The sequence below is a fragment of the Monodon monoceros genome, unplaced genomic scaffold (genome assembly GCF_005190385.1).
Source record: "Monodon monoceros isolate NGI ecotype Baffin Bay Population unplaced genomic scaffold, NGI_Narwhal_1 Super_Scaffold_16, whole genome shotgun sequence".
In the NCBI taxonomy this organism is placed as follows: domain Eukaryota; kingdom Metazoa; phylum Chordata; class Mammalia; order Artiodactyla; family Monodontidae; genus Monodon; species Monodon monoceros.
Window position 1 is genome coordinate 102,274,399 of NW_021703772.1, and position 12,062 is coordinate 102,286,460.

Sequence of the window (12,062 nt, forward strand, 5' to 3'; positions counted from 1 at the left end):
CCCCTATGACTCTTGTTAGCTCTGTGGCCCTAGGCAAGTTGCTCAGCCTCTCTGTGCCTCTACTTCCCATCTGCCAAAGGGGAATAATCATAGCACCTACCTCTCAGGGTGGTTACGAGGCTTCAATCAGATAACTCCGCAAAGCCTTCCAAGCTCTCCCAAGCAGAGGGGCCTGGCGGCCGCGGAGGCAGCAGCCTGAACCCGTTGCTGGGGAAGGTGGGATCCCGGAGCTGCGGGGAATCTGCCTGGAACGCTGCCCCTGGAGAGGGGCCCGGAGCCCACCTAATCAACCTCCGGGGCCTCAGCGGGGGCAGCAGGCCCGGCGTCTGTGGAGAGCACTGTTGTGGAAGTATTGTAATGTTTTAAAAATACATAATCTGGGATTAGATGCCGATTCACATGACCTTTCTCCGTTTTCGCCTGGAGCCACTGAAGCAGGAGTGAATAAATACCGGAGATGGAGAGGCCCGGCCCTGAGCAAGCAGGGAGCTTTATGCCCCGAGGGGCCGTATGTCCCCTTTGGCCGAGACGCTCGGCTTTCCCTCTGCTCACGGCACCCCGTTTCCCTTTCAGAAGTCCTAGTCTGGATGCTAAACTGGAAACGGCAGGGATGGTCTGGCTGAGGTTCCCGAAGCCCAGCGCTGTTTACTGTTAACAGCTTGCCTCAAGGAGCATCCCGAAGCTGAGGACCAAACCGCCTGTTGTACTTTACGTGGAATGTTCTACAATGGTTCTCCAACGGCGCCCGCAGCCTGTCAGCATCTGAAGCACCCGGGAACTGGTTAGAAATGCCCATCCCCACGCCCCACCCCAGCCCTGCAGAATCAGCAACACCAGGGCGAGACTCCGCCTTCCGCTTCACCAGCTCCCCAGGGGATTCTGAGGTGCCCCGCGGAAAGTCAGGAAGGCTGTGTGAAGCGTGGGGAAGAGCCTGGGGTCTGGCCCCAAGTCCCTTCATCCCCATCTAGCTGGTGCTCTGCCCGGCTCTCAACTTCCCCACCTGGAAAGGCGACAGGAGGAAAAGTTCCTCACCTGCATCTCAGGATTGGTATGAAAATCAGAAAGCTGCTACGGGGCTTCCCTGGTGGCGCAGTGGTTAAGAATCCGCCTGCCAATGCAGGGAACAGGCGTTCGAGCCCTGGTCCAGGAAGATCCCACATGCCGCGGAGCAAGTAAGCCCGTGCGCCACAACTACTGAGCCTGCGCTCTAGAGCCCGTGCTCCACAACAAGAGAGCCACCGCAATGAGAAGTCCGCGCACCGCAGCAAAGAGTAGCCCCCACTCGCCGCAACTAGAGAAAGACCACGTGGAGCAACGAAGACCCAACGCAGCCAAAAATAAAAATTAATTAAAAAAAAAAAACTGCCACGGATGAGAGTACTTCAGAAGTCTAAGTGCGTCGCCCATGACGTTATTTAAGGCTGCCTGTCAGCCGCTGTCCCCACCCCCACCCCCTCCACTCATGACCCAAGAACGTCAAGAGCATTGGTCCGTAGGCAGTTTTCACCTTGGAACCCCTGGACCTCTGCAGCGAGTCTTGCAAACTTTACAACTGAGTGCAAAACTGTGAGTGGAAAGGGGCACCTTCCGGAGAGAAGACCGTTCAGATCCCCCCCCCCCCGAGTCAAGCTCCGCTGCTTGTGGTGGGCATATCCCCCTCCCCCCAACACACACACAGCCATCAGCAGGGGCTTCCTGGCCGCCCTGGGATAAGGAGGATGGTGGCGGCAGGGGTTAGAGACCCCAATACAGAGAGTGCACCGCCAACCCCGCCTGAGCGCAGCACATCCACGGGGGCTTCCGCACCTGCTCCGGAGTAACGGGCGGACGGTGCGCCAGGCCTGGAGGTGGGGTGGGGTGGTGACAGCCTCGCACTTGTGTGTCGCCCTCACCCACAGCAGGAGGCAGGGCCGCGGCCTCACCTACATCACCCGCGGCCCCTCCCAGCACCTCCACGAGGTCCGTCTCACTCCGGTGGTTTATCCGTGAGAACACTGGCCCGAGGGGGTGAGGGGGGAAGCCGGGATTTGAACCCAGCCTCTGTGATCACGCCGACCTCACGTGTCAAACGGGCAGGAGGCGGTGGGCCATGGGGGAAAGGGGCTCAAGGTCACCAGTCAGGGATACTGAGATGCCTCATGGAACGCGATGTAAGAGTCAAAATCATTCCGAAAGCAAAAGTAAGGCTCCAAAGAGACGGACCAGCACCCCTGGGGGCCGTGCACGGGTTCCTTGCAGACCAGCTCCACGGCTCCGCTCGCCAGGCCCTTCCCCTTCCCCCAGGTTCCATCCTGACACCCGCCTGATCCCGGCCCTGGGCCCTGGGCCCCCTGCCTTACGACCTGCTGACCTCACGAGCTCCTCCATGTAGCCCCTCGATCCTTCAGAAATGTGGCCTCGTTCTGACGTCAGAGAGACGGGATACGCTACCTACAAGCCCTGTGACCAAAAAAACCCCACAAAAAACCACTCGGACGTCGGAAACTGAATTAAGTCTCATTTATTCTAGAGCAAACTCAAAAGGATTTTTTTTTCTTGTTTTCTTTTTTAGCAAATCCTAGCACATTATTAACAACAACAAAAAATCTGTACATTTGCCATGATACACTTGAAAGTGAAACAAATAAGATATAAATACAGATATGGATGTAACATGAAAAAGCCCAAAAAAACCAAAAACCAAAACCAAAAACCCAACCTGGGGGCGTGGGGACCATGCGTGTGAACAGTGCCGACAAAACTATTTTGGTGGCTGATATTCTTCAGAGCATTTTCATCATCTCCAAATATCATGGTTAGCAAAGTCCTGGTGGGATTCTACAGAGTTCTTATTTGCTGTTCTTTAACGTGTAATATTATGCTTGATAAATTAAGGGCGGTAGGGCAAGAAAAAGATTCAGGAGACAGGTCAGGTGCAGCTGCATGACTGAGAAGCTAGTGGGGCCGTGGCGGGCGGCCCGTGGCTGCAGTGGCTCCAGGAAGGCCGCGCGCCTCCCCCCGGGGCCTCAGCAGCGGGATGGGAAGCGGGAGCCCGGCAATCTGGCCCCGGCGGTGGCGTTGGGGCTCTTCGGGGCCCTGGACAGTCAGGTCAACGGGGGAGGCGGACCGAGTCTCAGGTGCTCTGCTCGCCTGTGTTCTACCACTTCATCCAAACAGGACGCCTGCAGGGAGGCGGCGAGGCAGGGCAGCTGCAGCTGTCGGTTGGGAGTGGGCGGGCCCCGCTGGGTCAGGACATCAAGGCTGGGCAAGTGACGTTCAAGGTTAGCCCTTTGTGAGCGCCAGGAGGACGCGCGCGGCCACGTTCAAGGCCCTTCCCGACTGCGGGCGGGGCCGCGGCCACCTGGGCGTCCACGAGCTGAAGGAGAGAGGCCTTTCCACACGCGCTCGCCAGGAAGGACTCGGAAATAACCCGGCGGAACACAGGTGCTGCTTCAGAGGAGTCATCAGACGCTGACGATGGTAGAGGGCAAGAAAGCGACCCCGCGAGTGACGTAAGAACAAACAGCAATGGCTGTTCTGAGCCGAAAAGAAGCCAATAACGTTCGACCACGTAAAGCGCGCCCCTGACGTTCCCTCAACGGCAGCAGCGGGGGCCCTCCCGCACGTGCAGGATACCCGCTACGTGCACGAACGCACAAAGCACACACACGCAGCATGCACGCACACGCACGCACAAAGCGCACGCACGCAGCATGCACGCGCACGCAGTGAAGGCGCCCCGGCCTCTGCTCCCGGACCTCCGTCTTCAGTGCCTATTTCCGCATAAAGTATCTGAAGTCGATTCTGCATGAAAACAAGCTACGTTCGGGGCTGTGCAGCTCTGGGGTGAGAGCCACACAGCCCGGCAGCTGCAGGGACTGGACGCCAGAGCAGCAAACACCTCATTAACAATATGGAAAAGTCAGTTCCGTTTACAGGGGCTACGGTGGAATCTAAGAGACGACAGACGCCTTCCTGACCGCATTAAGAACTTCCGTTTGGCTTGAAGCCTTTTACTCCAAACTTTGTTAACCAGGGTCCTGATCCGGAGTTGCTTTCACTGAAGCAGTGCAACCCTCAAGAAGAAATTTTAAAGGGGTAAGTTTCTCACTGAAGAATTTGATTCTAAAACTGTGTTTCCAATCCTGTTTTTCTGCGATCCGCCACACACCACAATTACTTTTTCTTTAAAACCATGATTCTCTCAGCAGAGGATCAAGGAAGTACTTCAGTCCATAAAATTACAAAAAAAAAAAAAATCCTGATACCTGGTCTCTCTAGATTTTTCTTTGATCTCAATCCCAAATTAAACAGAGAATTCAAAACTGAGATGGTGGAGCTGCCATTTACCAGACTAACCGAGAACATCTTAGAAATCGAGCCGCTCAGGCGCGGGTTGGGGAAGGGAAGCGAGGGGGCCCTAAATCTGCACCACCAGGGGCCAGGGTCACGGGGGAAGCGCTGTTAAATAGTGTTTCCCAGGATCTCGGCAGTAAAACGAGCAGCTTCTCCGGTATCTTCGACGCTGCACGAAGGGCCATTTCAAGCACACGCTAACCAAGGCTGTCGATTTACCTTGATTTTTGTGTTTGGATTTCATCTCTAAAAAGCCCCTCAAGTGGCAGCTCTGGGGCAGGGGCGGCATCGGTGGGGTTGCTCAGAGGGGCAGGAGCCCGTCCTGGAAGGAGACCGCGCAGGGCGTCAGCCTCCGGTCCGGAGACGGTGAGCACGATTGCTACATGTTCGTTAAAAGACCATCTTCAGGCTTTTCTCCCACTTCTTGCCAAGACTTGATTCATATTCTTAGTAGGTCTCAAAACACAACTTACAACGTACAAACCCTTTCATGGTGTCAGTTGTGGAAGGCGTGGGGCTTTACCCCACACAGGCCACATCCAAAACCAAGGAGGCCGAGATGAAAGAGAAACACAACTTAACCCAACCTCCTCCAATCTTATTAACTGAAGAGAAAATGCTACTTTCTACCAGGTATCGGCTAGAGAGCTCTGATTTTTAAAAACTGCACCCCACACACACGGTTTTACGACCTCAGCAGGCTGGACAAGACGGTTTAAGTATGGCTCTTCTTTTCTTACTCCTTTTGTTTTGTTTTGTAGGAAGATGCAATGCAGGCCTTGCTTCCTTTACATTCAATACCAGTATGATTCTACACAAAAGCTGGAAGGGATCAAAATACTGATTGTAATAAATATTTGCGGGCCTCCTGGTACTGACTGGGCAGCCGATGGGGGGGAGGGGGAGTTCTCTGAGAGGCACCACCGATTGCTTCCAGGGCTACACGGGGACTCTGGCGCCGCATTAGCTATGCGTGGAGACGTCGGATGAGGAGCTGCTGTTGCTGTTCGTGGTCTGCGCCCTCTTTATGTATAAGTTGAGCAGCTTCATCTGCAAGGAGGAGATACAAACGGGTGAGCAGGAGGAAAAAATCAGAGAGCAGGAAAGAAAACCCAGGTGACAACAAAACAGCACGTCCGGGCTTCCCTGGTGGCGCAGTGGTTGCGAGTCTGCCTGCCGATGCAGGGGACACGGGCTCGTGCCCCGGTCCGCGAAGATCCCACATGCCACGGAGCGGCTGGGCCCGTAAGCCATGGCCGCTGAGCCTGCGCGTCCGGAGCCTGTGCTCCGCAGCGGGAGAGGCCACAACAGTGAGAGGCCCGCGTACCGCAAAAAAAAAAACCACACCAAAAAACAAAAAACAGCACGTCCCTTAGTGGAGAAATTCACTGCACAGACATTTACTGAGTGCCCACCACTGGTCCAAGCCATCTGCCCGGGGCCGGGGCCACCGCGATTGGGAGGTCAGACTAGAGGAGGGGGCGTGAGGGGTTATCACGAAAAGAGGGAAACATGTTACCACGAGGTGGGCCTCAGGGCTGCAGATCCACACACTTCAGGGGCAAGGCAGCCACTGGCTCCACCCAACCCAGCGGGAAGAGAGGGTGCAAGCCACACTCCATCGGCATGAAGAAGCAAGCCAAGGTCAGAGGTCACGTTTTCTAACCCTCACATGTGTGCAGAAGCTGCTGCTTCCCCGTTGCACACCTCCCAAGGCGCATGGAATCCGAGGCCGCCCCCATGTGCCCCATGGCCTTCCCGCACCCCGGGCCCCAGCCCCGCCCACTGTGGCTCGGCACAGGCCACCTCCTGCTGCAGGGAGCAGTGGGCTGGATCTTTCCAGCAAGACTCAACCTCCCTGAGGCCAGAGGCTGCGTCACTAAACAACGTGCCCTCAGTCAGGCACAGTGCTTGACGGCGAAAGGGCTTCCAAGCCTGACATCTCATTTAGTTCTAACTCAAGCTCCTTGGACTCTCAAAATACCTAAAGCACCATGTAACACGGTAGGTTCTTAAATATTTGCTGAATGCCGCTAACTTCATATGTTGATAGTGTGCCTGATCATATTAAAAATTAAAAGAAACAGGTATTTGTAGAAGCAGAGTGCCCATAAAAATCTACGCAACACACAACTGGTAAGATTAAGGGAATATTTACTATCCACAGCTCTTCCACAGCTCTTTAGCTGCTGTCTCTGAACAGGCTGTGAGGCCAAGTATAAGGCTGCCTAGGGAGGAGCGGCTGGTCCCCGGGGAACCCACGAAGAGACACTCCAAGTGGAGCGTGTGGCACAGGAGAAAGCGGGGCCCTCGGATGATGGGTGGGAACAGGACCAGCAACCAGCAGAGCTCCCGCGAGGCAGTGTCTCCCTGACCCCCAGCAAGGCGCGCTCAGTCACATGGCTGTGGAGCCTGGGACGTGCAGCTGGCAGGAGGGCTCTGCCCGAGCGTCTTCACGCAGCAGTCCACCGGGGGTCCCCCCCCAGATCAGGACCTGTAATGCCTCTTACTCTTTTCAGCTGCAGGGAGTGTGTCAGGAATTTACGCTACGTATCCCAGTCTGTTTTCACCCCACACCTTTCAAAATCTGAAACCTTTCAATAGAACAGTCAGTGTGGTGATCAAAGTGCCATCATTGGACCTCCCTGGTGGTGCAGTGGTTAAGAATCCGCCTGCCAATGCAGGGGCACGGGTTCAGTCCCTGGCCCGGGAAGATCCCACATGCCGCGGAGCATCTGAGCCCGTGCGCCACAACTACTAAGCCTGCGCTCCAGAGCCCACGAGGCACAACTACTGAAGCCCACGCGCCTAGAGCCCACGCTCTGCAACAAGAGAAGCCACCACAATGAGAAGCCCGTGTGCAACAACGAAGACCCAATGCAGCCAAAACTAAAATTTATTAAAAAGAAAAACAAAACCCAAAGTGCCATCATTTTACACAAGGTTCCTAATGCTCTAAGGCTCAGGAGGATATGACCAGGGCCAACCAGGTGCAAGGGAAGCCGTGGTACGTTCAACAAAGCACTGGCCTGAGGCTCAACAGGTCCAGCAGAATTCTAGAACCAACTCCAACACTAACTAGTTCTGCGACCTCAGGCAAACATTTCTTGAGCCTCAACTTTCCCATCTGCAAAATGCAGAGCAGTGACACTTGCAAGGTGCTTCCTGCAGCTCCCTGCTCGGAGAACGTGTCCTCTGATCACCCCACTCCTACTCCTACCTGAGCTGTTCACACTGTTCCTCCCTGCAGTCCACTCCTTCCCTCCCTGTGCAGCTCCCCAATCCTGCCAAGCCCAGCCCAATCTGGTCCCACTTCCTCCAGGCCCCTGACCCAGCAATCAGAGCCCGTCCCACCGTGTCCACTGGTCACTCCTGGGCAGCTGTACAAGTTTCCCCATGTGTCAGTCCTGTCAGGGCAGGACGAGTTCTTGCTCTTCCCATGTGCCTTAGCATAGTGTGCTGAAGACAGCAGGTTCCTAACATGTACTTGTTGAATCAGAGGTTTGTTTTTTTTTAATACATCTTATTGGAGTATAATTGCTTTACAACACTATGTTAGTTTCTGCTGTACACCAAACTGAATCAGCCATATGCATACATATGTCCCCATATCTCCTCCCTCCTGAGCCTCCCTCCCACCCTCCCCAATCCCACCCCTCTAGGTCATTGCAAAGCACCGAGCTGACCTCCCTGTGCTATGCTGCTGCTTCCCACTAGAGCTTTTAAAGAAGGAAAAAGTGATCTAGAAAGCAGGATAGTTATATTTCTATGAAAGCCTGGTTAAAAATGAGCTGCTAAACATTGCTAATAGTTATTTACAACTCAGAACCCCTATTGTATCTACCTAGTCAAGTCTAGAACATAATTGCAAGTACAAGGAAAAGATGATGGTAATAGAGTGAACGATGTGTATATGTCCAACGGTTTACAAGCTTTACACTGATTATCACATTTGGGCCTCAAAACAATCCTTTGAGGTAGGCAGAACAGCTTCTCCTATTTTACAAATGAAAAGGCCAGGGTTCAGAAAGCTTGCTCAATGAGCTGGTATAAATTCAAGTTAGAGGATTATAACTTTAGGATGTCAAATGTAATCCACAGAGAAAACAGGTATAGAATATACACAAAAGGAAATGAGAAGGGAATTAAAACGTTTCAGTACAAAAAGCAAACAAACACAAAAGAGTAGTGTAGAAAATGAGGGACAAAAAAGCTATAAGGCACATAGAAAACAAATACCATGATGACAGAAATCTCTTCCTTATCAGTAATTGCTTTAAATGTGAATGAGTTAAATTCTCCAATCAAAAGACAAAGATTGGCAAAATGGATAAAAAGAAAACCATGATTCAACTATATGTTGCTTACTAGAGACTCACTTTTGATCCAAAGACACAAATAGGTTGAAAGTGAAAGAATGGAAAAGGATATTCCATGCAAACAGTAACCAAGAGTATGGGGTAGCTACACTAATATCAGACAAAATAGAGTTTAAATCAAAAAAGGTTACAAGAAAGAGATGGACATTACATATTAATAAAAGAGCAATACAGCAAGAAAATTTAATATTTATAATTACACATCTAAGAACATGTCATCAAAATATATGGAGCAAAAACTGACAGCATGGAAGGGAGAAATAGTTTTATAGTAATAGTTGGGAGACTTCAATATTCCACTCTAGAGGACTTGAACAACACAATAAATCAACTAGATCTAAAAGACATATGCAAAACATTCTACACAAGAATACACATTCTTCTCAAGTGCACATGAGACCTTCCCAAGATAGACCATATGTTAGGCCACAGATTAAGCCTCGATACATTTTAAAAGATAAATATGATACAAAGTACCTTTTCTGACCAAAACAGATGAACTGAGAAATCAGTAACAGAAAGAAAACTGAAAAATTCACAAATTTGTGGAAATTGAACAGCACACTCTTAAACAACCATTGGGTTAAAGAAGAAATCACAAAGGAAATAGGAAAATACCTTGAGACAGATGAAAACAACATACCAAAACTTATGGGATGCAGCAAAAGCAGTGTAAAGAGAGAAATTCATAGCTATATAAAAAAGAAGGAAGATTTGTATCAACAACCTAACTTTATATATCTTAAGGAACTAGAAAAAGAATAATAAATTAAACCCCAAGCTAGCAGAAAGAAGATAATAAAGATTAGAGCAGAGATAAATGAAACAAAAAACAGAGGTAACAAAACCAAAACTTGGTTCTTTGAAAAAGAATCAACAAAATTGACAAAGCTTTAGCTAAGTTAACTAACAAAAAAAGAGAGAAGACTCAAATTGTTAAAATCAGAAACAAACGTGGGGACATTATGACTGATTCTACAGAAATCAAAAAGATCATGAGAATACTATTAGTAACTGTACACCAACAAATTAGGTAACTTAGATGAAATGGACAAACTCCTAGAAACACAAAACCTATCAAGAAGAAAAGAGAAACCTGAACAGACCCATAACTAGTAAAGAGATTGAATCAGTAATCAAAAATCTGACAAAGAAAAGCCCCTGACCAGGTGGCTTCATTGGTGAATTCTACCAACATTTAGAGAACACAATCCTTCTCAATTTTTTCTAGAAAACTGAAGAGGAAGGAACACTTCTGAATTCATGCTATGAGGTCAGCATTCTCCTGATATCAAAGCCAGTTGAAGACATAACAAGAAAACTACAGATCCATAGCCCTTATGAACACTGATGCAAAAAATCCTCAAGAAAAGACTGGCAAACCAGATTCAACAGCACATTAAGAGGCTTTAATACCATGACCAAGTGGGATTTATTCCTGAAATGCAAGGATGGTTCAACATACAAAAATTGATAAATATAATACACCACAGTAACAGAATGAAGGAAAAAACAAAAACAAACAAACAAAAAAAACCCCAGGGACTTCCCTGGTGGCGCAGTGGTTAAGAATCCGCCTGCCAATGCAGGGGACATGGGTTCGAGCCCTGGTCCGGGAAGATCCCACATGCCTCGGAGCAACTAAGCCCATGCACCATAACTATTGAGCCTGTGCTCTAGAGCTTGCAAGCCACAACTACTGGGCCTGTGTGTCACGACTGCTGAAGCCCGCGTGCCTAGAGCCCGTGCTCCACAACGAGAAGCCACCACAATGAGAAGCCCGTGCACCGCAATGAAGAGTAGCCCCCACTCGCTGCAACTAGAGAAAAGCCCGCGCGCAGCAAGGAAGACCCAATGTAGCCAAAAATAAATAAATAAATAAATAAAAATTTAAAAACAAACAAACAAAAACCAAAGGATCATCTCAATTGATACAGAAAAAGTATTTGGCAAAATTCTGTATCTTTTCATGATAAAAATACCAAATAAACTAGGAATAGAAGAAAAGTATAGGCATACTTTGTTTTATTGTGCTTCACTTTAATATACTTCACAGATACTGTGTTTTTTTCCCCAAATTGAAGGTTTGTGAACACCCTGCATCAGTCAAGTCCATGAGTGCCATTTTCCAACAGCATGGCTCCTTTCATGTCACTATCCCATTTTGGTAATTCTCACAATTATTTCAGACTTTTTCATTACTATTATACTTCTTATGGTGATTTGTGGTCAGTGTTCTTTTATGTTATGACTATAGTTGTTTGGGGTGGCACGAACCACGCCCATATGTAAAGACAGCAAATGTCATCCACAGATGTGTGTGTTCTGACTGCGCGAGAGACCCACCATTCCCGGGTCTCTCTCCCTGTACTTGCACCTCCCTAGTCCCTGAGACACAACAATATTGAAATTAGGCCAATTAATAACCCAGTGGCCTGAAGTGTTCAAGTGAAAGAGCTGCACTTCTGTCACTTTAAATCAAAAGCTAGAAATGATTAAGCGTAGTGAGGAAGGCACATTGAAAGCTGAGACAGGCCAAGAGCTAGGCCTCTCGTGCCACAGTTAGCCAAGCTGTGAATGCAAAGGAAAAGTTCTTGAAAGAAACTGGAAGTGCTGCTCCAGTGAATACACGAATGATAAGAAAGGAAAATAGCCTTACTGCTGATACGGAGAAAGTTTTAGTGGTCTGTACAGAAGATCAAACCAGCCACAACATTCCCTTAAGCCCAAACCTATTACAGACCAAGGGCCTAACTCTCTTCCATTCTAGGAAGGCTGAGGGAGATGAGGAAGCTGCAGGAAAGAAGTCTGATGCAGGCAGATGTCGGTTCATGAGGTTTAAGGAAAGAAGCTGCCTGCATAACATAAAAGTGCCAGGTGAAGCAGCAAGTGCTGATGTAGAAGCTGCAGCAAGTTATCCAGAGGATCTAGCTAAGATAGTTAATGAAGGTGGCTGCAATAAACAACAGATTTTCAATGTAGGCAAAACAGCCTTATAATGCAAAAAGATGCTATCTAGGACTTTCAGAGCCAGAAAGGAGAAGCCAATGCCTGGCTTCAAAGCTTCAAAGGACAGACTGACTCTCGTCAGGAGCTAATGCAGCTGGTGACTTTAAGTTCATCTGCTATTCTGAAAATCCCAGGGCTCTTAAGAATTATGCTCAACCTACTCTGCCTGTGCTCTGTAAATGCAACAACAAAGCCTGGATGACAGCACAGGTTTACAACATGATTGAGTATTTTAAGCCCACTGTTGAGGCCTACAGCTCAGAAAAAAAGACTCCTTTCAAAATATTACTGTTTATTGACAGGGTATCTGGTCACCCAAGAGCTCTGATGAAGATGTAC

At 49.4% G+C, this 12,062-nt stretch overlaps 1 protein-coding gene across 8 annotated transcripts in view; it reads right to left on the bottom strand.

Annotated features, from left to right (window-relative positions):
* Positions 1-2,485: 2,485 nt before the first annotated feature.
* The window catches only part of CLASP1 (cytoplasmic linker associated protein 1), a 271,572-nt gene continuing 261,995 nt past the window's right edge, over positions 2,486-12,062 (bottom strand). For all 8 annotated transcript variants that reach the window (XM_029224716.1, XM_029224715.1, XM_029224717.1 and 5 more), the window contains one exon: positions 2,486-5,385. In XM_029224716.1, coding sequence (XP_029080549.1) covers positions 5,299-5,385 — 87 coding nt within the window. In that variant the 3' untranslated portion in view covers positions 2,486-5,298. The remainder of the gene's footprint in view (positions 5,386-12,062) is intronic.